This window comes from Carassius carassius, chromosome 40, assembly GCF_963082965.1.
Source record: "Carassius carassius chromosome 40, fCarCar2.1, whole genome shotgun sequence".
Lineage (NCBI taxonomy): Eukaryota > Metazoa > Chordata > Actinopteri > Cypriniformes > Cyprinidae > Carassius > Carassius carassius.
Window position 1 is genome coordinate 21,147,107 of NC_081794.1, and position 26,745 is coordinate 21,173,851.

The following is a 26,745-nucleotide window of genomic DNA, read 5'->3' on the forward strand; positions in this document are numbered from 1 at the left end:
CGAGAGGGGGCGGGCACGTGATCGGCTCGGAATGCATTTTCAAAGTGCACATTGAATTTTGCTACATTCATTGCAGGACATTGAATGAAAATGCAAACGTAAGTGTCTTGACTGTGAGTGTTAATGCATTTAAGAAAAACAGCATTTAAATGATAATTTTGCCACAGTTTTTGCTTGAACATGTTAGACATATCTAATCATTTCTACATTTTAATTTTAATTTTGCAACTTATAAAGCGTTAAAATTAGTATTCATTTTACATATTAAAACTGGTGTATGAAATGGCAAAATGAAAATTATGTAATTTAATTTTCATTTTGCACCAAACGTTGCACAAATGTATTGGAAAATATAAATGTAAATACAGAAATGCATTGTCATTTTACATATTGCATTATCATTTTGCATATTACATCCCAAATGGAATATTGCTATCCATATGCTTCCATATATGTTTTACATCAAAGGACGATAATAAAAATGTACAAATGCTGCCATCTAGTGTTCTAAAGTAAGCCAAAAAAGCAGCTCATTTCTGACCATTCTCAAAAATGTTTACACATTTTCACAAATTTTGCATACACAGATCAGTTGTTTGATATCAAAATATTTTTTATCTTATCGTGTATAAAAAACAGTGAATTATAATTAATGATCTCAAACAGAATTCACAGACAGATGATCAGTCTTCATTACCGTTCATTTTTTATATTTGTTTGATTCAATCTATACAGACATAGAAGTGAAATGTGACAACATATACAGTAATCATTACCAAAATAATTACTGAACACACTCCCCTGAAGATAATTCTGATGAAAATTCTCTGAATAATAAATAATTAGCTATACCCAGGGAGGGGCAACTGCTGTCCCTCCTTGGCTTCAAAAAAGGTATATGAGAGTGTAATAGTATCAACTCGTGCCATCCTCGGGTCATCATCAAACTCTGGATCAATGTAGAAGAAAACAGGCATGTCTACTTCCTCGTGTGGATTTAACCTCTGTTCCTCAAAACAGAAACACTATTGGGGAAAGAAAGGAGCAGTGTATTAGCACACAAATCTTAGCACACTATTTTGAATTTAGCATCATTTAAGTGAGCTTAAATGTGTATTTACCTGTATCTTATTAAAATATTGTCCAGCCTCAAAAGGTACAACATTGTAAGTAGAAATGCCTATCACTGGTTTGTCTGTGGGATTCCGTGCCTTATAAAAGGCCAGAGCAGTTTCTCCTGGCACAAGCTGGGAAACATTCAAACATAGGAGGATCAATATGGATAGTCTTCATCTTCATCTATTTGAACATTCATTCTTAAAATCAGTGTTTTAAAATGACAATTTATGCTACAATTCGAAATATTTAGTATTGGCACAAAAAAAAGAATCAGATTCATAATCAAAATATAATATTGCCTTTACAATCCTCTTTTATGATTACTAGGGTTGGGAATCGTTAGAAATTTTCCGGTTTCCGATTCCGGTTCCACCTAACGGTTCCGGTTCTGATTCCGGGTTCCATTAAAATCATTAAACAATTATTAAGAAGTAGTGGTAAGGAAAAATGCACAATACTCAACTAATCAATGCTCAATACTGTTTATTACTTACTGTCAACTTAATTTATAGGTTGGCAATGTCAAAATGCAACATATATTACAGTGTACAGATCTTCATAAGTAGTGTGGGGTATTTTTAGAAATTTTCTGGTTCGGCTTCTGGTTTCATTTAAATGAACTATGTTTTTTACTATTTTACCTTCACTGAATGTAGCGTTGCTGGAAGTAAGTAATGCTGAGTAATGCTAGTCCATCAATCAGCATGTGTTTCAAAGTTGATGTTTTTTACTCTATCAATAACGTTTTGCTTTTCAAGCAGGAATAAGCTTGTTGGCCAAATAGTCCCTTGAGGGCTGAGACACTTGTTAATTTTCCTTAATTAATGAAACATAAACGGTTAAACTTAAACATGTATACACAATCTCCATAAAGTCCCTATTTTACAAATAATAATGCAGTCAGGAGATGGTGTGATGCAATGAGTGGTTTCCACATTTTTAAACATTAAAAATGCATTAAAATAAATATTTTCTATCACTTTGTTTATCACTCTTGAAATGACCTGTACACTAAATAGTCTAACCCTCATACTTGTATAACAATAGCAGTCTATTTATTTAGTGGTCCAAGTTGAAGCCAGTATTTATATTAATGACAATATGGGACAACTATAATGTAATTTAGTGGCGGCAGGTGCAGCGCGCTGCCATTAGATGTACAGTCAGACAAAACGATGTGCAGTTATCAAAGGAGCCAGTGCACATACAGTTGTGGGAAACAATGTGTTCAGCAATTAAAGACGGGACAGCGCAACGAGTTTGTGGATGTGCGTCATTGGAATCAATGTGCTCCATAATTAAAGAGGCAGGGAGGCGTGTCTGTTATTCGGTTTGTGACATCCTATATGCCGCAGCGGTTCTCAATTGCAGTCCTCGCGCCCCACTGCTCTGCACATTTTGAACGTTTCTCTTAGCGCTTCAGACATTTGTTCTATTCGAACATAAGTGCCCTGCGAAGTGGACATCACAGGATATTCAGCCATGATTCCAGTTCGAAGCGAACGTAGCTATATGTTCCAATCAAAGTGCACTGAAGTGTGCAAGACGTGAATTTTAATTGTATTGATTTACAGAGGTATATGATGTCACAGTTGTCCATGTTTAAAGAAGCTGCACAGCACAAATCAGTGAATGAATGTTTCAATGTGAGGTAAACTTCAACAGATTTCCCCTGCTCAGGGAGTAGGGAGCAATGGACAATTGGAACACAGTTCATGCACTGAGTTCATTTCTAACGAGCTGATTATCTGAATCAGGTGTGTTAACAAAGAGAAACGTGCAAAATATGCAGAGCAGTAGGGCGCGAGGACTGGAATTGAGAACCGCTACGTTTACGGGAAACGCTGAATATTCAGAACACCGGTGCAGGGCTGCTCACAGCGCTTGCTCACGTGTTGCACCAGAACCGTTTTCGGAACCGAAACTTAGAAATTGCTCATGGTTCCGGTTCTTTTCAAAGAACAAAACTTATCTTATTCAGAACCGGTTTTCGGTTCCCATCCCTAATGATTACTGAAATTTATTTAATATATACACACCTACATGTATATGTTTGGAATAATTAAGATGTTTTAATTACATTTATTTAATAAAAAAATATTGTTAAATATTATTACAATCTAAAATAGGTTTTTCTATTTTAATATATTTTAAAATGTAATTATTGCTGAGAGGAAAAGCTGAATTATCTGCATCCATTAGTCCAGCCCTCAGTCACATACTTCAAGAATCATTCTAATATGCTAACTTTCTGCTCAAGAAACATTTATTATTATTATTACTGTTTAAAATAGTTGTGGTGCTAAATATCATATTTAAAACTGAACAAAGAGTTGATCACATAAAAAGTAATCTTACATAAATCTCTGACTGCTGCGGACGGAAGTTCCACTGCATGCTGGCGTGTGTGTCTGCATTGAAGGTCACTTTAATAATACGTTCCCTGACTGGCTTCATCGTCTCCACTTGATCTGTATTATGTCCTGCTACTGCTGTGCCTCCCAGCCCTGTTGCCTGATGAAAGAAAAGGAACGTGTTATTGTAATGCTATAAATCCACAAAAAAATGACTTTTATTTAGATCATCAGTGTGATACTGACTTGACAGTACAGTCTGTAAAGTGGAACAGCGGCATATGACAAGCCAATCATTCCCACTCCAGCAGCCGCGATATATGTGAGGACGGTCTTGTTCCTTTTCTTCCAGTCATCTTCCTGGTTCTGCTGTTTCCTTTTGTGAGTTTTAGCTCCTCGTGTCTGGTTGAGGAATCGTTGTGGGGTCCTCCTGAGTAAGAGGTGGCCACTGGAAGTAGCTAGTCCTCTGATGTTGCAACAATTGATGCAGAGCCGAGTGCTAGAAAGCGCTTGCTGTACATAGTGCATTGCAGTGCACCCACGGAGAAGGAATGGTAATAGCATAATCCTAGAGTTATAAGTGAAATGCCCCACAAGACAGGTATGTTTCACCTAAAAACCCCAAAACAGAGACAGACATGATCATTAAAATAAAATGAGTGAGTGATGGATTATATTACACAGACTGTATGATCAGTCCACAACTAAAAAAGGCCTAGTACCCAGACTGAAGAAACGGTTTACTGATGAAAATCAGTCAAGCCATCAAGCATAAGCTTTTCTTTTTTACACGTTTTATAGTCAATTTAACTTTCCATATATATATAGAAAGCTGTTATTTTAAATTTTATTAATTTTTATTTAATATTCCACAATATTATTTTTTTTACAGTATCTTTGATTAAATAAATGAGGCCTTGGAACAAAACCTACTTTTGAACGCAAGGGTATATGAAAACGAACTTACAACATAAGCTAATTGTAAAACTACTTACATCATTATTTTATGTGCTACTACAATAATTGATAAGCATAAAGCTGTATAGTCAACATAAACAATAAAGTACTTTTCTTAAATGATAAGACAACGTAAACCAACCCATAACGCAGAGTATAAAGTCCTGTTACTGTACAACTTACTGTAAATCATACAGAATAGTGCAAGCTAACTAACCTGTTCATCTAACGTTACCGGCTATCAAGCTATTTACATTGTTGTGAACATATATGTTGACCCCGTGACCAAATATCTAATTAATATGACAACCACAAGCATTTCATACAGAAGATGCTGAAGCATTACCTGACTCAAATAATGCGGGTATGTGCACGTACACCCTTCAGCAACATGTTACAAAACGTCAAGTACAACACGAAAATAATGGTGCAACAGATACAAGTTCCCCGGGTATCAATCACTACTGCTACAGTTCCGGTTTTGCTGCGGAAACGGATCTACTGTAGCTTGAGGTACAGTGCTTGTTGCTGAGAGAGAAAAAGAAGTTTGATTACCACATAAACGATATTACACATTATAATAATTATTCTTATGTTACCAATTTAATCAAGTTAACTATGGTTAAAGTTCAATAAGTTTCATTGTCTCTTATCAAAAAGTGTCTTGTTCACGGTCAACAACACGGATATTTAAAAAATTAAGTAAAAACCATAGACTGTATAAAAACATGGACGTAGTGTCCGTGACGTCATCCGTAGACTCCTGGGGTGCTTCTCAATATCCCTACTCGTCTCCTCGCTCCTCCGTCCTCCGTCCTCCATCCTATGACCCGGAAACCGATCGAACACAGCCATCTTGAAGGACATCTCAATTCTCTAATTGCACCACGAGGAGACGAGGATCGAGGAGGGAGGAGGCTTCATGAGGAGAGATGAGCGAGGATTTTTTTTTTTTTTTTTTTTTTTTTTTTATTGAACAATGTCATGTACAAACAACATGGCAGCAAAAATATATAATTACATAGTAACAGTAGAATCAGGTGCATAATTGCATTACCAAAAATGAATAAATAGACAAATAAAATAATAAGTAAAAAAAAAAAAAAAAAAGGCTAGGGTTTACTTTTCAAGTCATATTCTTCTATTATAGCAAAAAGTTTTTTAGCATTTTTACTTTTCATCATTTTAAGGGAATTTGTATAAGAAAGAAACTCATTGTGATATACACAGAATTTAGGGTTCACTTTCAAGTATTTAGATTTGTGTATATAGAATTTAACTAGAATAAGGATGTTATTAACCAAGAAATCGTCTTTGTTGCTTTCCAAGACGAGTCCATAAATAATGTCCTTGTGAGAGAAGACTTCAAGATGAGGAATCTTTGGATATAGCCAGTCATGAATATCAAGCCATAAAGCCTCTACAAACATACAATGAAAAAATAAATGATCTGTAGTTTCAATATTATCACAAAAAACACAATTACTAGTTTCAAAACCAAATCTTCGCTGTACAAATTCACTGGATGGATATACACCATTTATAATTTTAAAATGGACTTCCTTAGCTTTGGGAGATAAAGGAAATTTTAAGTAAGTTGTTCGTAACCTGTGAATATTTTTTTTTGAGAAGAACTGTGAAATCAAGTTTCTATAGGGTACTATGGGAAATAAGATGTTATCAAACATATTTCTAATAGTTTTGTTTGGAAGTTTAATTTCTTTAAAATCTACACCTTCAACTAAAAGTAATGGGAGACAACAAATGGGAGGATTCGTTGTTGAAATGTATGCTTGAACCAAACACATGAAAGCATTGGGGATAGCTTTAATCATAGAGCTAAACGCATTCTGACTACAGGTTATATCATATTTGAGACAGAAGTTATTATGTGATAAAAAATAACCTCTACTATCGATTAAATGAACCACCGACCATATTCCTTTCTCCATCCACTCCTTTTTATACAGTGATTTGTTTCTTATTGTGATATATCTATTATTCCACATTGGGGTTTTGTGAGGTGTAAAATTATGGTTGTATAAGAGCTTCCAGTACAACAAGACGCTGGGGAATGAAATCACATCTAAGTAAAAATTCGATCCCTCCAATTTTCTTAAATATTTCTCTGGGGATGTGAAACCAAAGGTTATCATTATTAAGGAAGGATTTCAACCAGTTAATTTTAAGAGTTCCATTTATGAAATCAAAATCAATGGCTTGTAGACCTCCATCTTTGAATTCTTTAGTCAACTCTGCTCTTTTAATGTAATGAGCTTTCTTTCTCCAGATATAATCAAAATTAATCTGATTAATTTTTTTAATCACTTTATTTGGTATCGATAATGAGTATGCAGGGTAGATACATCTAGATAAACTATCCATTTTGGTTAAAAAAATTCTTCCCAATAAACTAATATCTCTCAATAACCATAAATTAAGTTTGGATTGACAATTTTCAACTACTTTCCACAGATTCAGATTTTCACATTCCATTATATCTTTAGAAAGATATATTCCTAAATATTTCACTATAGATTTAATAGGGATGTTATAGGCCTCGGTTAACTGGCATTGATGAACTGGCATCAACTCACACTTTTGCAAATTTAATTCTAAGCCAGAAGCTTTAGAAAAGATTTGGATATTTTGCAGGATTTTGGGGACTTTCCGAAAGCTGCTTCATAAAGATAGTAGTGTCATCAGCTAACTGGCTTATGAGAACTGGATGCCCAAACACCTCTAATGGAGCTATATTTGAATGCTTAAGAAAGATAGAAAGCAGCTCTGTGGTTATTATAAAGAGAAATGGGGATAAGGGGCAACCCTGTTTAACTCCACGTTTGATAGAGAATCGGGGTGAAGTACCTCCTGGTAAAGAAATTGAACTATTTGAATTTTCATAAAGGGATTCAATTATGTTTCTAAATTTCTCTCCAAAACCAAATAATCTTAAACTATTCAAAATAAATGGGTGTTCAATTGAATCAAATGCCTTAAAGAAATCAAGAAATAAAATAAAACCATCATCATCAATAAGATGTCTATAATCTAAAATATCCAGAACTAACCGAATATTGTTATGGATAGATCTTCCTTTCATAAAACCTGATTGAGAGTCGCTTATAATTTTATGTAGGATTTTTTTCAGTCCGCTAGCGTAGACAGTGGTTACAATTTTGTAATCGGTGTTTAATAGAGTAATGGGCCTAAAATTATTTAACAATTTGGAGTCCTTATCAGGTTTAGGGATTAAAGTTATTACACCTTGTTTCATTGTAAGGGGGAATGTCATATTATCTATAGCTTCTTTTAACATGAGAGAAAAAGGATCTTTCAATAAACCCCAAAAGTGTTTATAGAAATTGGCTGTGAAACCATCGCTGCCTGGAGATTTATTTACAGACAAACTGTCTACAGCTTTATCCAGCTCATCAGAGGTAATATCAGCATCACATAGCAGTGCATACTCATCATCTATCCGGGGAATCAGATCTTTAATATGGTTGAAAAAAGATTCGGCATTATCTGAGGAAAAGGTTGAGGAATATAATTTTTTATAGAAAGAGACAGCTTCCTTAGCAATCAAAGATCGGTCTGTGACTACATTACCATTAATTAATAATGCTTTAATAGCAAGTCTCTCCTGCCTTCTTTTTTCTAGACGACAGAAATAAGCGGTACTTTTCTCCCCTTCCTCAATCCACTTTGCCCTAGATCTTATGAAGGCTCCTTCAGCTTTTTGAAGATAGATATCATCCAGTTTAGATAGTAGACATTGTAATATCCGTTTATCAGTATCTGTAAGTGATGTTCTGTTATAATATTCGTTTATTTCCTTAATGACGGTCATTTCTGTTAATTTGTTATTTCTATTAAGGGATTTTCCAAAATGAATAGAAAATTCTCTCATTTTAAATTTAAGGAATTCCCACTTAGCAACATAGGACATTATTGAATCATCGTTCATAACCTTAGAAATTATGTTTTTAATACCATCCTGAAATGATTGGCATTTTAATAGATAAGAATTAAATTTCCAATACCCCTTATTATTGCCTCTAACGCCAGAAGGATTGATAAGCAATTTAATAACAGAGTGATCTGTGAGAGGTGCGAGATGAGCGAGGATACACAGGTGTATTCTATGCGGAAGTATTTTATCGACTTAACGTGACGCACGTATAAATTCTCTTCCCCCTTCACATCTGTTGTAACAGTTTTTATTTATATTTTACCTTTTCTCTTCAAATAAACCATGCATGTCATTATATTTCAAACAGGGCATCTTGCTTTATTAATATTTATTATGAATGTCTTAATTAACAAACTTTAACAACATAAGGGCAGATCCCTTTAATTACAGCTGATGACACTTTGAAGTAACGCTGAAGGGAGCGAGGATAAATCATTTCACTTGATTCAAGTCCTCCATCCTCACGTCTTTTCCTTGCGTCCTTCCCTCGCATCCTGAAAGGGTGGAGCTAAGACACGAGGAAAGGAAGCGAGGAAAGGAAACGAGGATGCACAAATATGAATTGAGAAGCACCCCTGAAGTGTGTTTTTGAAGCCTAAAGTGTGTAGAGCGGGCCGTCGCCATCTTGGCAGCGCGTCACCACGCGACTCTCCCGGACAATCAAAAATGGGCAAAAAGGCAGGAGCTAGTTGCTGAAGCCACACCCACCTAGCACGACGGCAGTCAGCAGCGGCAATCCACCTGTCACTCAAGTGGCTACGCCCTTAATTATGCAGAACCTTAAGTCTTAATATAATTTAAACGGATGAGTTATAAAAAAATTCACCCCCCTCACAGTTGTCATGAAGGGCAAAATAAGCTATTTAGACCAAAATCATTTTTTGAACTAGGCTGTAAACATGTTTTTTCCTGCTGTAAAGTTGGGCATTTTAACATGGGGAGTCTATGGGACTGACTCCCTTTTGCAGCCAGCCTCAGCCTCAAGCGGCCAGTCGATGAATTGCAGTTTTAGTCACTTCCTTATTGGCCTCACGAGAGAGAGCGGGAGGTTGGCGCTCGGTAAAAACGTATTATTTACCCCTAAAATAATCATTTTAGGTTTCAGGGATCAAAGCATGTATAGTTTAAAAAAGTTATCCCGTTTTAAATGTAGGACTGTAAAACGATTAATCGTAATTAATCGCATCCAAAATAAAAGCTTGTGTTTAATATATGTGTGTGTCCTGTGTATATTTATTATTTATATATAAATCATAGACTGTACGGACACATTGATATAGTTAAGAACAGAGGTGGGTAGTAACGAGTTACATTTACTTCGTTACATTTACTTGAGTAATTTTTTGGGGTAACGAATACTTTTCGGAGTATATTTAAAGATGGGTACTTTATACTCTTACTTGAGTAAATTTTGGGGGGAAAATCTGTACTTTTACTTCGTTACTGTGTGTTACGCTCCTCTCGTTACTTTATCTTAATGCAATAAATGTTATAATGCTTCAGTTTATTCCAAACGCGCCGTCTACTTTTCTCTGGGCAATGAGCGATGCCCATTCGCGAATGATTCATTCTTTTGAGTCAATTCTGTTCAAAGGCTTGATCAAACCAATTGGCAAACGAGTGAATTGGTTCATGAATCAGTTTGAATGAGTCGTTCAGTTCCCTGCCGCACGCGCTGAGCATCTGAAGCGGTTCACTCGGAGTTGTAACGTTTAAGAACAGAAAGAGCGTTGAAAACGTGGCTGGAACTGCACTGAATTTAAATCTGCAAAGGCTATTATTTGCTAGCGATGGAGATCCTTATAAGATGAACACCGCGTGTGCTGTATACTGTTCAACAGGTAATAACTTGGGCTACATTCGATTACAGTACACGATACCACTGTGACATTAGTTTGTTGTACGTGTGTGGCTTATAACAGAGGGGAGTCAAGTTGAATGCAGCTTCCAAAAGACAAAAAATAGCCGATTAAGATTTTATTAATTTTAATACAGTCACACCGCAGCGAGTACGATCAGCAAGTCCAGCTGCTAAATTCAGATCTGTGATTGCTTGCTGGCGCTTAGCCAGAGATAGATGCGTTTATACAGCGCTGCGCATTATAACCAATCACACATGATTCTTTTGAGCTTATTAAAGCATTGGCCAATCAGAGGCGTTCAGATGAGTCATCGCTAAAATGCCGGTGCTTCCTTCACTCGCTCACTGACTGAATACCTCTTTCTGGCGAATTCTCTCGTCAGAAACAACAAAGTGCAGATGTGTGTACGAATCTTTAATTAAGATATTGATCTCACAGTGTTAACAGTTTCAGTGATTTTAATGGGAGTTTCTGAGAGTGATTGAAATCTAGACTGTCAGTGAAAATTATCTTTAATAATGTAAATGTTATTTGCTCTCTTTCTGAACAATGAAAGATTAGTAGCAATATTTATATCACATTAACTTTCAATGTTAAATTCACATTTAATATAAAGTCAGTCGTATTAAAAATATGTTATGGCATGACACCTATATCTGTTACTTAAGTAAACAGACAGGGTTTTATAATAAATTACATAAATTGGAGTAAAGGCTGATGAAATATATACATTTATACACGCACACATACATTACATACATTTTATCTATATATCTAAATAAAAATAGGCTCAGTACAGTATATATGACCCAAAGTAACTAGTAACTAACTACTTGAGTAGATTTTTTTATCCGATACTCTTTTACTCTTACTCAAGTAACTATTCAAGACTAGTACTTTTACTTTTACTTGAGTAAATATTTCTAGAAGTACTTTTACTTTTACTTGAGTACAGTTTTTGGGTACTCTACCCACCTCTGGTTAAGAATATGTTTGTATATGTATGTATGTATACATGTAATCATTTGACAGCATTACTTCAAAGTTTATGTTTTATTTGTTGCGAATGGTTATTGGTTAATTGGCTAAAATATTACACACTTTATGTAACTAAAACGTTTTAGATAAAATAAAATCATTAAAAAAACATACTTTCAATATTTTGCTTCTGGTTGGTTATATGAAAACAGAAAACATGTTGATCATTTATGAATGTAACACTGGCCTTTGTGAACTTTCTAATGTCATTATATCTGATTTATTGAGGTAATACATTTAAATGTTTAAATGACAAAGGTAAAGATGTTTGAGATAAATTTAAGGTAAAAACGTTTGGCAAAATATTATATATGTATATATATATATATATATATATATATATGTGTATATATATATATATATATGTATATATATATATATATATATATATATATATATATATAACCATAATGTTAAAATGATCCATGTTCTAGTCATGAGTAATCACAGTAATCATCATCATGCATCAGCATTTCACCTTATTTCGCCTGTGGTGGCATTCAAGGATAAACGGCCATTAAAGGTTAAAAGACTATAATATTTAAAAAATTTTGTTTTATTTATAGGCTGTGTGTCATGGTTTTTGTTTTTTTATGTATGTATTTTAAGCCGAAACTGTCCTCGGTGGCCTTACATTAAAATGGAAATTTGTAAGAGGTAAAATATATATTTTTCTTCTTCATTCTTAATTTTAGACACTTTTAATGAATTTCTATCTGATTTTATTTCTATTTTATATATATATATATATATATATATATATATATATATATATATATATACATAAACTGTAGTTGTTGTTTTTTATGTGGACAAAGCTAACTTATGTTTCTTAATTATCTTTTCAGTTTTCAATCGACCGGACTGTTGATCCAGTGTCCCTGCATCAGAAATCATGCAGTCAGACTCCCGTCCCCTCGTTCCACATCACAGCCAGGTGTCAAGTACTGAGCTTTCCTGCCTCCAGAGAGGCAGAATCATCATCAGCTGTGACAGCGCAGAGAGAGGTGAGGCGGACCATGTGACTGCGGGGTATCAGGAGAGATTAGTGGATAGGTAGGAGTGTGTCTGTTACTGTCTGGGTAGACTGCTGTCTCTCGGTCATCAAGACTGACCTGATTTGAACCGCCGTTCTCCCCAACCCGGTGATACCGTAGACTTTACAATACATCATCAGTAGACCTGCGATGGCACTGCTTCCACAAGTAGAGACAGAACACTTTGACGGGCTATCACTCCTCTACTGGTAGGAAATGCCATTATCTGCTTGTTATCTGGCTGAGTGACTTTAGATTAAGCAAATACTAATGCTTTTTAAGCTTATTTGATGTCTATCATAGCCTTATTTGCTGCACTTGTGTGGTTGCCTTAATGTTTCTGCTCGTTTAAATGTGTTTGCCATGGAGGTTACAGCTGCCTTCGAACATTTCAGCATATTTCTATTTAATCATTTGTGATGCTCTAATAATGCAGATAAACTAGTTTTCGGTCGCAACAGAGAATCGTTTTAAAATCCTTTAGAGTTCATTATCATTGTCTTGGGGACGAACCAGTAGGAAGTGGAAAGCTAGATCAAGCCAGACAGGATGCACCCTTGGGGGATGCCTGCGTAGTTTCGCTGTAGTCACTTGAGTGCATATCCTTACACGGCTTACAGATTAGGTAGAATTAAATGATCAGTTTAATGCTGGATCTTTTGTAACACAATCTCACGCACTACATCTGAGCTCTCTTTGTTTCAGGGTGACTCGTTAAAGACAAATCCTTTTATTTCCCCGTAATACTTTATGATGAATGCATTTTCTAGGACAAAATACTTGTGATATAGGGCTAGATTTGATGGAAATAAATGTGTTGTAACCATGACATGCCTGTTGAAGTAAAGGACAGATCTTGTTATTATACTGAACGTACAATAACTCTAATTCTCTTTGTCGCTCTTAATGTGACGGAGATTAAAGTGCATTGTTTACAGTGTAGAGGAGGAGATTACAAAGAACACTAATTGCAGAGATGGAAATCACTAGGTAAGGAGCGCAAGCGTTTGTCCTTGTCATCCTGTTCAGTTCGCGCTGACCGTCACATGAACTCAAAAAAACGAAAACAGCAGTTTATTCTGAGAATAAAAAAGTCCAGAGTTGAATCATTATCTGTTCCATGAACACTGTTGATGAGTCTTTAGCTAATGCATATGTTTGTTTCCACTTAACATGGCTTATTTTTAGTTTAGTACAGTTATTTATATATATATATATAAATATACATATTTTGACACAATTACAGAATATATATTTTTTGCATTTGCTCATTTTATATCATATCATCTTGTACATTATAGTGTCAATGTAAAATAATTGTTGACCTGATTTTAGCAGTTTAAAAACATTTCCCTGATCTGATTATAAACAAAATGTCAACTTGATAACATGTATCTTTCATAAAACAGAACATACTGTACGTTTGGAGTCTCAGTGACCCCAGGTATGAATAAATGCAGTGCATTTCACATGCTTACAGTAGATCTTCTAAGTATTGTACACAATGTACAAGTACATTCCTTCAAGTTATTTTCTTTGATAGGGTTTGCATTAATTTTTCTGCAGTTTTTATTTTTTCTATTTTTGAGAACATTTTCTTTTTTTAAATCTGTGTTTTCACATGCGTCAGACTGACCTCAGACAAACCCACCATTGCTATACTGAATAACAATCGCCTTTTCAAAACTGCATGCCTACTACTTTGTCAAACAGACGGATAAAGCTTAAATAACATCTGTTTGCTAGGTTTTGATAAAGTCAGATGCAAATTTAAAATGAATCAGAAGTGAATGTTATATATCCGTTTTGCTTTTTTAATTGCTTTTTAAAATTCTACATATGCAGCGTTGTATAATAGCCTACAAAGGAAAGCATTTAAAGTAAATTTTAATAGAACAAGTGGGGTGAAAGGTAGATTAAATAAATAAGAAAATATGAACATATGTGATGATATTTGTAGTATAAAAATTACATTTTACTCAATGTCCTAGTTAAAGGCAATACAATACATTCTGTTGCCTTCAGTCTGTTATAGGGATTAAATGCAACAGGCCATCGTTGGCTTTGATACATAGCCTCTTTCCATAAAGGATTTATCATTTGGCATTTTCAGTGTTTATCTACATGTTTAAGGGATTTGTATGTAAACCCACGCACAGTAACCTACTATTTCTTTTTTTATTTTGCCAGTTTGTTTTTATTTTGCCTGATAATGAGCTATTACTTCAACCGCCGTCCTGTTTACTATAATTAAAAACACTGATTTCCTTTTTAGCTTACTTTAAATTCAAATATTCCAATATTTCTATATTATGAAGCATGTGTCCATTACAGTACAGATATTTGAAAGCCTTTTAAAACCATTCAGGTCTAATTGTACGTCCAAATTTACAATGGTATTTTTACTTTATTCCATATCAATGTCCCCTTTACATGTTTGTATTTTTTCTGTAATATTTGCCATTATCTTCTGTTATAATGGACAGATGTGCAACTCTCTCAATATGCAATATTTTGGGGGGAAAAGATGATTATTTTCTTTCCTTTAGGATTTAATCATTCATGCCTCTGAGGGTAAACCGCATTATTACCATCCATTCGATAATCTGTATTTTTAAAAACAGTCAGGAACATTTCTCTGAAAATCTTGTTTTTATGATAATATCTCTTGTACTAACATTTAAAGGAATCTCTCTTTTTTTGCAGGACAATAATGGGGCCCCATGGCATCAACCGTGCTGTGGAGAGAATAGAGTTTACAGACTGTAAAAAAGGACTTGGTAAGAACCAAAGCACAGTTTCTTACAGTTTATAATAATATTCCTAGAAAACTGCTTTACTCTGCTTTATTTTTCAAGGCATTCGGTGCACGATTTGATTTACTTTATTCTCTCACCCCCATATAAAAAATTAATCCCAAAAATCTTGTTCTCAATTTGACAGGTGTGAAGATTATTGGGGGCTACAGGGAGCAGAGCGGTGAAGAGTTCGGTATTTTCATTAAACGAATTTTGCCAGGTGGTATGGCGGCACAGGACGGTATGTTCTCTCTCCCAAAATCTCCACTGAATGTTTCTACTTAGATTCTGGGAATGATGGGTGACAGACCTTTTTGTCTTTCAGGGCGTCTTAGAGCAGGGGACCTCATTTTAGATGTCAACAACATGAATTTAGGAGGTGTTACAAATGAAAAGTAATGTATTCTGCATTGGTTATAAATCTGTATTACAACAGAAGATGCCTAAAGTGTAGTCAAACAGCTAATCTAAGAAATCTGTTTGATATTAGGGCAGTGGAGGTTCTTCGCATGGCATCAGCTTCAAATCACATGTCTTTACTGATAGTACGTGATGACTCTTCCAGGTAAGATGAGTTTTCTGAATTGTGACATTTAAACATTTTTACGGGAATATATTCTATTGTTTTTATTCAATTTGTTTTGAGTTCGAAGATTTTAATTATACGGAGACAGGAAACATTGCTTGCCAAGTACAGAATGCGTACTGTTGAACATTATATACTTAATCCTATAAATGGATGAGGACTGATGAGCGTCTTGATTTTTTTAAAATCTAAAAATAGTCTTAATACACTTAAGTACATTAAAGTCTTAAGCACTTTATTGAGAATTTTGGCCTTGATGCTATTTTTCTAGCACTGATTTCAAAATACAAGAAATCAGTGCTAGAAAAATAGCATAAATGAAATACTCATGTTTGGAGTTCATATATATATATATATATATATATATATATATATATATATATGTATATATATATATATATATATATGTATATATATATGAACTCCAAACATGAGTATTTTAAAATCTTCTTACGAGACTCGATCTATAGAGTAACATGAAGCCGCTACTCCATGCTAAATTATTTTTGGAGGATGCATGCAGAGACTTTTTTTGTTTTGTTTTGGCATTGTCTGCTTAGCCAGAGGTCTCGGTTTTGGGCAGTTGTCAAGTTCTTCATGTCTGTCTTTGTTTAAATCAAACTGGCATTTTGCTGGTCTCAGTGACTTCCTGATGAGCACTTTTGTTCTCCCGACTGAACAGCTGTTGACGTATTTGGGCCGCAAGTCTGTCATATGTGTCCTGAGTTAAACCAGCTGAGGCTAGGTTTTAATCTGTAACATTGTAAAAGGATTACCTTCATAATTAATGGACAATCAGTCACCTGAAACAAACTGTTTGAGTACAGTACACAGATTTTGAAAACATAATACAAATTTAAAGATTACTGCCTAGATCGCATTTCTGGCTTGGAAACAGTCTGGCCATTAACTTTGAAGCCAATTTATCTGTGATGACTTCCGTAATCTAATTAATTGCTTCTAAGCTTCTTTTAGGACTAATGAGGAAGTTGCATTTAATGGGAGATGTCATATTAAATGTCACTTTAATCAGACTAAATAAGCTTTTTTTTGCACTAAAAATCTTTTATCTGCACTGTTGTTCACTTCATTGATTTGCACTCTATCTTATCTATTTTTTATATTCCCTTATTGTATAGTTGTATCTACATTTTATATTTTGATCTAGATTTTTAGGCTTTAATGTTAATGTTATCTGTGTGCATCGGGGTCTGAAAGTAACGCAATTTCGATTCTCTGAATGTATGTACTGTACATGTGGACGAATTGACAATAAAGCAGACTTGACTTGACTTGATTTGACTAAATAACTACAGACAGCCTTTTAAAATGTAGTTTGGGGGTTTAATGTTTTTCTGTGTGTGTTATTTTTTTTGTGTGTGTAATTGAAAAACTAAGAAAGATAATATTCTGGAGCACGTCCTAAGAACAAGTTTGTTCATACTTATGTAATGCTTGATTTTACAGAATGGAAACCCCACATAATGTTTATGCTTTGAACACAACACAGACAGAAACTGATAAGAAAGAGTTAGTGTGTAAGAAAGCTTATTATGAAGCACTGGAAAATGATGTCTCAAGAAAATGTGAGTTTATATATGACTGATTTTGCATGTGTTTTTATATGTTTATAATTAGGAGGGAATTCGCTGAGTTAATGGAAAAATATGGCTCCAGCAGTAGTACCAGTTCTGGATCAGACATCTCTATTTCCACAGGTAATTTTCACTACATCGATCATTTTACTGAATTTCAGGAGTGAATGACTAATGTCTGAGAACTTGCAGCAAATGACAAAAATAGCCTACAATGTGCCAGCTTAGAAAAAGATTTGGTTTGGGTCCTCCATAACATCGTTTTCTACATAAAAAGCCATTTCTAGCATCGACTTCTACATGAAGAGCTATTTCTACATCAAGCATGCATCATAACAGATGTGTAAACACTACCTTTTAAAAAGTTAGGGGCAAGACAAAATTTTGTAAAGAAATGATTACTTTTGTTTAGCAGTAATGCATTAAATTCACATACAGTAAAAACATTCATAATGTTGCAAAATATTTCACTTAAATGCTGTTCGTTTGAACTTTCTAATCTTCAAAAGAAAAAGAATTGTCACAAAAAATATTAATACAACACAAAATTTACACAAAAATATTAAGCAGCACCATTAAGTTTACCCTCACCCACACAACAATTTAATTAACTTATTATTTAAATTTCTTATAGATAATGTAATTAGAGAAAAAAATTACCTACAGTATTCATCTTACAATTTCATACCCTATATCTCCTGCCTGAGGGCATCAGCTCATACTCCTTGTGGAGAATATTGGGAGAATATTAAATAACTTCTGTTCGGTCACCAATAATTTAAAGACTCTGCTTCCTAACAAACCTCTCAAAAATGTCCTGAAGAGAAAGTGGGGACCATACCAATTATTTTTCCAGCTCTTCTAACCACACTAATCACACCAAGTTGTGATCTAAGTTTAAAGGGATACACCACCCCAAAATAAAATTTTGTCTTTAATCACTTACCCCCATGTTGCTTCAAACCGGTAAAAGCTTTGTTCGTCTTCAGAACACAATTTAAGATATTTTGGATTAAAACTGTGAGGCTTGTGACTGTCCCATTGACTTCCAAGTGAATGTCACTATCAGGGCGCCGCAGCATAACTGGCTGCCCACTGCTCCGGGTGTGTGTTCACAGTGTGTGTTTGTTCACTGCTGTGTGTGTGCACTTTGGATGGGTTAAAAGCAGAGCACGAATTCTGAGTATGGGTCACCATACTTGGCCGTATGTCACTTTCACTTTCATTTTCACTTCATTGTGAAGGTCCAGAAAAGTATGAAAGACATCGTCAGAATAGTCCACCTGCCATCAGAGGTTCAAATCTGAATGTGACAAGAATAATTTTTCAACACAGATATTGTTTTCTTAACATACTTTTTCTACGTGAAGAAAACAAAATAAATGTCTTTATTCAACAATTTGTCTCTGTGTCTCTACCCAACACCATAGAGGCGATGTGTCTTTCATACTTTTCTGGACCTTGAAAGTGCAATTTACTTGAAAGTCAATGGGAAACTGTGTTTCGAAGACAAACGAAGCATTTATGGGTTTGGAACGACATGGAGATTTGGTGATTAATTACACAATTTTCATTTTGGGGTGGAGTAGTCCTTTAAATTGCCAAACCATATTGTAAAACCATAAAATATTATAGCTTCAATAGCTGATCAGTAAAACAATAACATGACACTTTTGTCCACCGCATAAAACTTGACCCTTTGTTAAAAATGCAGCCACTGACTTGCTTGTGTACAACCATAATCCACTTGATGACTCTATTGCAGCTGAGAATCAATGTAAATACCTAAATACTTAATAAGTAAGTTAAGTTAATAATAAGTTGTTACCTGCTCAACTTCCCCCTCATTAACTGAAACTGGTCTATGATCACCCACCAACCTTGGGTCAAAGATAATTTCTTTAGTTTTTTTAACATTCAACATCAAGTTGTGTTCCTCACACCACCGCACAACCCCTTCTATCTCTAATTTATACATACTAACATCTGAATTCTTTGTCAGCAAACTGAGTATAGCTGTATCATCTGAAAATGTAATAATACTTTCATTTGTAAAAAGCAGTGGGGTGCTTACGTAGCCTTGAGGAACTCCAACATTTGTGACCAATATACAATATCGGCACCAATATACCAATAGTAAAGTAATTGAATGTATTAATAACCAAATCTCTTGTCTTCAGGAAAGATCACAGACACTGCCTCCTCCTCCTCATCTTCCAGATCAACCAGTCCTCTGCTTCTGAGCCCTAAAGATCCAAACCCAGTATACACCACTGCCTGCATTACCTCCCCACCTCCACAAGTCTGCACGTGAGAACCAGATGACTGTAGATCTAATTCAGATTTTATCCAGTGCTGCTTTAATTCTTTTGTATATACTTCAAATAATTCTACTACCAAAACAAATGATCGAACCTAGGAGCTTTCTAACACTGTTGCTGCTAATAGTTTCCTGATTGAAAGGTCTGAGCCTGAAAACATCTGACCTAGCCTGAGTAAAAGATACATTCCTGTTTCTGCTGTTGATCCAAGCCCTTTTGTTTACCTCTCTTTCCACAGAGACTGTATGATTCAATTGATATGTGTTGCCAAAGGGACTGGATTAGGCTTGGTCATCAGGGGTGGAGCTAACCGTGCAGAGGGGCCAATGGTGTACGTTCAGGAAATAATACAAGGAGGTGATTGCCAAAAGGTATTTTTTTTATGATCTAATTTTGTAAAATTGTAAAATTTGAATAACATTTTTTAGTTAAGATTAAAATTTATAATCATGTTTCTGAGTTTAGAAAGAAAATATGGTTATTGACTTAAAAAATAAATAAATAATTTGTACATACACATTTTTTTTGTGTGTGCTGATTCTTCGTTAGTGAAACCCTAGTAGTTTGTGAATTAAGTTAGTGAGTCAAAGTGAAGTAGATTATGTTAAGGGAGGTAAATTAAAGTGAGGTCAAGTACAGTAAAATACACTTCTATTTAAAAGTTAATAAATGCTGTTCTTTCGAACTTTTTATTAATTAATTAATCTTTAAAAAAAATAATGGTTTCTATAAAAAATATTAAGCAGCTTGGTTTTCAACACTAATATCAATAAGAAGTGTTTCTTGACTACTATATCAGCATATTATAATGATTTGTGATGTTACGCTGAGAGCTGGAATAATGGATGCTTAAAATGTATGTTTGCCATCATAGCAATAAATTACATTTTAAATATAATAAAATGGAAAATAGTTACTTTAAATTGTAAAATTATTTCATAATACAGGTGCATCATAATTTCAGTAATTCAACTCAAATTGTGAAACTCCTTTATTATATAAATTCAGTGCACACAGACTGAAGTAGTTTAAGTCTTTGGTTCTTTTAATTGTGATGATTTTGGCTCACATTTAACAAAAACCCACCAATTCACTATATCAACAAACTAGAATATGGTGACATGCCAATCAGCTAATCAACTCAAAACACCTGAAGAGGTTTCCTGAGCCTAAAAAATGGTCTCTCAGTTTGGTTCACTAAGCTACACAATCATGGGAGAGACTGCTGATCTGACAGTTGTCCAGAAGACAATCATTGACATTGAGGAGGGTAAGCCACAAACATTAATTGTCAAAGAAGCTGGCTATTCACAGAGTGCTGTATCCAAGCATGTTAACAGAAAGTTGAGTGGGCGGAAAAAGTGTGGAAGAAAAAGATGCACAACCAACCGAGAGAACCGCAGCCTTATGAGGATTGTCAAGCAAAATCAATTCAAGAATTTGAGTGAACTTCACATGGAAAGGACTAAGGCTGGGGTCAAGGCATCAAGAGCCACCACACACAGACGTGTCAAGTAATTTGGCTACAGTTGTCGTATTCCTCTTGTTAAGCCACTCCTGAACCACAGACAACATCAGAGGTGTCTTACCTGGGCTAAGGAGAAGAAGAACTGGACTGTTGCCCAGTGGTCCAAAGTCCTCTTTTCAGATGAGAGCAAGTTTTGTATTTCATTTGGAAACCAAGGTCCTAGAGTCTGGAGGAAGGGTGGAGAAGCTCATAGCCCAAGTTGCTTTAAGTCCAGTGTTAAGTTTCCACAGTCTGTGATGATTTGGGGTGCAATGTCATCTGCTGGTGTTGGTCCATTGTGTTTGGAAACCAAAGCCACTGCACCCATTTACCAAGACATTTTGGAGCACTTCATGCTTCCTTCTGCTGACCAGCTTTTTGAAGATGCTAATTTCATTTTCCAGCAGTATTTGGTACCTGCCCACACTGCCAAAAGCACCAAACGTTGGTTAAATGACCATGGTGTTGGTGTGCTTGCCTGGCCAGTAAACTCACCAGACCTGAACCCCATATAGAATCTATGGGGTATTGTCAAGAGGAAAATGACAAACAAGAGACCAAAAAATGCAGATGAGCTGAAGGCCACTGTCAAAGAAACCTGGGCTTTCATACCACCTCAGCAGTGCCACAAACTGATCACCTCCATGCCATGCCAAATCGAGGCAGTAATTAAAGCAAAAGGAGCCCCTACCAAGTACTGAGTACATGTACAGTAAATGAACATGCTTTCCATAAGGCCAACAATTCACTAAATTTTTTTATTTTTTATTTTTTTATTGGTCTTATGAACTGTTCTAATTTGTTGAGAAAATGAATTGGTGAATTGGTGGGTTTTTGTTCAATGTGAGCCAAAACTAAACTACTTCAGTCTGTGTGCATTGAATTTATTTAATACACAAGTTTCGCAATTTGAGTTGAATTACTGAAATAAATGAACCTTTCCACAACATTCTAATTTATTGGGATGCACCTGTATTACTGTTTCTACCGTATTTTTAAAAATTTTGTTGTAAATTAAAGTGAAATTATGTGAAGTCCATTAAGGTGACATGAAATGTTTTTCTTTTGACTCTAGGATGGGAGACTAAAGGCTGGGGACCAGCTCATATCCATCAATAAGGAGTCACTCATTGGAGTAACACATGAAGAAGCCAAAACCATACTTACTCGAACAAAACTCAGGTTAAATCTCAAATATATATATATACATATATGTATGAACAAACCGTCAAAACAACCTTTCCAGAATGATAATAACATAATGTAAATATGCTTAGTATTTTATGAGTCTTTGCTTGCATCTTAGACAAATGCAGATAGATGGGGACAGAGTGTAAATTCAGATATTTACAAATGTCACTATTTTGCCCAACAGACCAGACCCCACAGTAGAAATAGCATTTATCAGACGAAGGTCTTCGTCAGGCTCCAGCAGTGGACCCCACAGCCCCATCTCCCTTCAGCCTCCCTGCAGTTCAGCCCACCAACTTAGGCCCGCAGGGCTGGGGGGATCAACTCTGCCTGGAGGTCTCGTTCCTAAAATAGCCAACAGCCCCAACTCTGGAAGTGAGACATTGCCTTCTGTAGAACTTACTAAGGTGAGATTTAAGACTCTGGCCAGAGACACATTAATGCAGTAACTGTTCTATCTTTAAAGAGTGTGGTTTAAGTTTTCTTAAAGACTTCTTTCGTACAGGTACGACCAGCAACAGCAAAGCCTAATTTCACCCCCGTGTCCTCACCTGAGAGTGCCTGCACCACAGTGGCCAACTCTGGTACTACAAGACTGTATTCCCTTTATAGGAATCCCATAGGAGTTCCATACAAACTCTATTGAGAGCGTATGTTGATTAGCACAGAAAATTATCCAAATGGAAAAAAATAATAGTTGTAGTAAAGGTTTAAAAATACATGAGGATAAAGAAAAACATTAAAATACATTGGTTTGAAGAAAGGCATGCATTTATTTCATATACTGTACAGTATGCATCCTATTGCTGCATAAATTTGCTTTGGTGAGAAGGCTTCATTTGTTGCATTCAATACATGTGCAGCTGTTTTATATGCATTACAGTTGGACTCACAAATTCATATCACATTTCACTTTTTGGCATAACTTGGATTAAGCTACTTGTTCAGCAGACGTGTGCTGATGAGGAGATGCTTTGTTTGTAACTCAAGATAATCCAGCTGGCATGGTTTTGAAAATGGATATTACCATCAAAATGACACATAACTCCAGGTTAAATTGAGGATGCTGAACTCTGTTCAGGACAGGGTTTCATTTCATTGAGGAGCACCTTTAATAAAGCTTCTCTGAGCTGCGATTTACTACAGCTTTAAACACCAGCTGTACGAGGACCATGAAATGTGAAATGAAGAAAAAATGTGTTGTTTCTGGGGCCACTTTGCATGAACAATTTAAACTTTGATTCAAATACTGCACCATTATATTTGATCTCTTATAATGGCTTGGGTAAATGCTTTGTTTAAAAGCAAGAAATAATATTGTTTACTCAAGCAGTTTTATTTTTTCTATAAACCCCACCCAGACTGTCTGATATTACTCTAAAATGGCTTTGAATTTCCAAGAAACTATTGTATTCCCGCAAAAAGATAAACAAATATGCAGATAACGAATCAGTGAACAATTAATGATGAGATAGTGAGCTCATGATCACAGCACATCCCTGTAAGCTCAGTTACACTGACAATTATTCATCGTATAAGAGGATTTGTCAGGGTTGGCACTATTTTGAGCAAAGCATTGTGCATTCACTCTAGTTCACACATCTGGTTGGGTGGGGTTTATGGAGAAAAAAAACAGTCTATGCAAACAATAATAATTCCTGCTTGTACACAAAGCATTTATCAAAGCCATCAAGAGGGATCAAATATAATGGTGTAATATTTGAATGAGAGTTTAAGTTGTTGACCTGAAGAGGCCCTACAAATTATTTGGACGTTTTTGGACACTTAATAACACTATAAAACACTATAAAAGTTGGTAAGATTGAATGTTTTTAAAGAATTATCTAATGGTTACCAAGGCTGCATTTATCTGATACATTAAAATTGGGAAATATTATTGAAATGTAAAATATATCTGTTTTCTGTTTTAATATATTTTTTAAAATGAAAATATATTCCCATGATGGCAAAGCTGAATTTCTTTGAAGAAAATGAAATACTTGTCTTTCAGGGTTAAAAGCAAAAAACAATCATTTATTTGAAATAGAAATTGTTTAAAAAATTGACTGACATAAATGTCATTTTGATCAATTCAGTGCATACTTGCTGAAAAAATAATTTGTTTTATTTTTCCAAAACTTTTGAACAGAGTATATAATTGTTTTTGCATTAGATACAACATATGAAAGCACGTTTGTCATCTGCAAACAAATTTTTCATTACAAACATGATGCATTAATGTCTGACAACCAGAAAATGTTAAACAAATTTGCATGAAAAAAGTGTGTTCTATATTTCTGTAAAATAAATGCTACTTCATTCAATATCTCGTTATATAATGCAGAGACACTCTAGAATTTGTAAGTGTGGCTTAAATACCAAAATACACTACTGTGAGGCATCTACTTAAATAAATTACACTCTCATAGAGTTATGTAAGAGTCTTACAAAAAAATGTGATGTGCTCTACCAAAATCAAAAACAGCTGTTTTGCAAAAGAGATTTTATTTATTTTTCACTTGGATTCTCTCTCTCTCTCTTTGTCCAGATGCAACCGCTGCCTGTAATCCCAGCAATACCTGCAGACCCTCGAAACCTCTATCTTCGACTCCCAGCTTGGATCTCAAGCCCGAGAAAACAGAGCAGGTCTCCATAATCACATCCTTTCAATTAGAGACTAACTATTTCTGTCGCTATACAGAATTACAGAAACATTTCGTGTTTACTGCAAGGTCAAACACTGGGCTTCCCCCCCGGCGGGCTTTAACGATTTTGTACCCATCAGTCTCAGTACTATATTGATCTTTTACGGTTTTACTATCATGTGTGGAGGGAGTTAATCCCGCTGTTGAACAATATGTGCAGTTAGCGTGCTATCCCATATCCACACCTCCCGTGGTATTATGGGAAAATCAATAGAGACTGTGCAATAGCTTCATTGTGTTAAAACACACTGGACTACAGCACAGTCTGTAGATCTGTTGTTATGGAAAAGAGTGTAGACGATGGACAATTTTGAGAAAGAGTTTAACTCCAAAAGCTCATTTTACAGTAGTATGTATTTATCTAAAAAATATTTAGATAATTTTGTGAAAATACACATTTATAGTTTTATTTGTAATGTTTATTTAGTGGATACATATATTTAAATTGAACATAAAATACTTTTAAATGACACGAAATGCATTATTATTATTAATTGTTATAATATTTTACACATTCAGTCGAGTGTGTGTCTGTGTGTGTGAGAGAGAGAGCAAAGCAGTGACCATGTTATACTGGTGTAACGTATTGTTCTAAAAGGGCGGTTATTTTGTCCACAGGCACTGGAGGTGCAGGGATTGAAGCCTACTGAGTCTCAGGTCCTGACTCTGAGAGAAAGGCTGCGTTTGAACCCAGGAGGGACAGTGGCTTATGGAGGTGAGAAAAAATTCTGTCAGTCTTTATTATGTCATAGTTGTTTATGTACTATTGGCTTTTAACCTCTCCTAACTCATGCAGTACATTATTCTTGATTTATACCTTAAGAGATAAACTCCTAAAAAGGCATTGTTATGCATATTTGAATAAGAATTTGTTTTCTGTAAGATTTTGACAGAGTGGCAAAGGAACTCTTCAAACTACCAGCCAAATCTGACTCAGAACAGGAAGTAGCAAGATTGACATTAGATGATCTCACTGAGTCTCCATCAAACCCTACGGTACGTGCAAATGATTTTTAGTTATTTATTTTTTACGTACATACAAACATACATAATGTGCATGTGTATATATATATGTGTATATATATCTACATAAAATATGAAATAAAAATATATGAAATATCAAATGTTTTATTTTTCAGTGTTTTTAATAGAATATTTATATATTTACCATTATTTTCTAAGCCATCACTATCAGACTCTGACGATCTGGATGAGATGGAGCGACTAAGAAAAGACCACATTGAGGCCTTGAGAGAGCTCCAGAGAATGCAGGTACGATTTTAAACATTGCCACATGCTGGAGTGACATTCTGCATTCATGTGTTACTAAACGAGGCTCTTATTAATCCTATTTGTCAAAACGAGTGTTAACTCTGATGCTGACTCATACGAAGATCTCTCTTCTGAAAGGATAAGCTGGCAGAATCCGAGAGCCTTAATCATAAGATGCTGCAGGAACTGACAAAAGTTAAACAGGTATGCAACTCATTCCAAAACCTAGTTCACACTGTACGCAGAACACGTTCATTTTGGTGCCCATTTTAGCAGGTTACAGCAATCAAACTGCGCATGTGCATAGCTGTCTGCAACCTATTTATCAACACAATCATTGTGCATTTTAGAATCAACATAAAATTATTGAAACTACTCACCTTTTCACTTCTTCACTTTTTTTATTTCTATGTGAAGCTTTGATCAA

The 26,745-nt window shown here is 35.0% G+C and overlaps 2 protein-coding genes across 4 annotated transcripts in view; one reads left to right on the forward strand and one right to left on the reverse strand.

Moving 5' to 3' along the window:
- Positions 1-687: 687 nt before the first annotated feature.
- LOC132121796 (cytochrome c oxidase assembly protein COX11, mitochondrial) lies at positions 688-4,932 on the reverse strand. Its single transcript, XM_059531549.1, has 5 exons — positions 4,777-4,932; positions 3,720-4,085; positions 3,478-3,633; positions 1,122-1,247; positions 688-1,025 (listed from the first exon to the last, which is right to left on the reverse strand). Exons 2-5 carry the CDS (start codon positions 4,035-4,037, stop codon positions 843-845), a joined length of 783 nt encoding a protein of 260 aa, XP_059387532.1. The 5' UTR covers positions 4,038-4,085; positions 4,777-4,932; the 3' UTR covers positions 688-842.
- Positions 4,933-11,904: 6,972 nt separating this feature from the next.
- stxbp4 (syntaxin binding protein 4) overlaps positions 11,905-26,745 on the forward strand; it is a 31,838-nt gene continuing 16,997 nt past the window's right edge. The window contains exons 1-17 of one of the 3 annotated variants that reach the window (XM_059532567.1): positions 11,905-11,963; positions 12,155-12,313; positions 15,050-15,123; positions 15,287-15,382; positions 15,467-15,536; positions 15,632-15,706; positions 17,366-17,445; positions 19,503-19,632; positions 19,882-20,014; positions 22,226-22,332; positions 22,526-22,748; positions 22,832-22,925; positions 24,890-24,987; positions 25,665-25,761; positions 25,930-26,042; positions 26,229-26,318; positions 26,457-26,522. In XM_059532567.1, coding sequence (XP_059388550.1) covers positions 15,057-15,123; positions 15,287-15,382; positions 15,467-15,536; positions 15,632-15,706; positions 17,366-17,445; positions 19,503-19,632; positions 19,882-20,014; positions 22,226-22,332; positions 22,526-22,748; positions 22,832-22,925; positions 24,890-24,987; positions 25,665-25,761; positions 25,930-26,042; positions 26,229-26,318; positions 26,457-26,522 — 1,539 coding nt within the window. In that variant the 5' untranslated portion in view covers positions 11,905-11,963; positions 12,155-12,313; positions 15,050-15,056. Of the gene's footprint in view, positions 11,964-12,154; positions 12,314-12,374; positions 12,553-15,049; positions 15,124-15,286; positions 15,383-15,466; positions 15,537-15,631; positions 15,707-17,365; positions 17,446-19,502; positions 19,633-19,881; positions 20,015-22,225; positions 22,333-22,525; positions 22,749-22,831; positions 22,926-24,889; positions 24,988-25,664; positions 25,762-25,929; positions 26,043-26,228; positions 26,319-26,456; positions 26,523-26,745 lie in introns of those variants that run through there. The other 2 variants (XM_059532565.1, XM_059532566.1) reach the window with 2 other exon arrangements.

Excerpts from the sequence above, each read along its gene's own strand:
- LOC132121796 (XM_059531549.1), bottom strand. The coding sequence starts at position 4,037 with ATGCTATTACCATTCCTTCTCCGTGGGTGCACTGCAATGCACTATGTA. Across the intron at positions 1,248-3,477 it reads CGCAGCAGTCAGAGATTTAT|CTTGTGCCAGGAGAAACTGC; the intron begins GTAAGATTACTT and ends AATGTTTCCCAG. Across the intron at positions 1,026-1,121 it reads AATATTTTAATAAGATACAG|TGTTTCTGTTTTGAGGAACA; the intron begins GTAAATACACAT and ends TTTCCCCAATAG.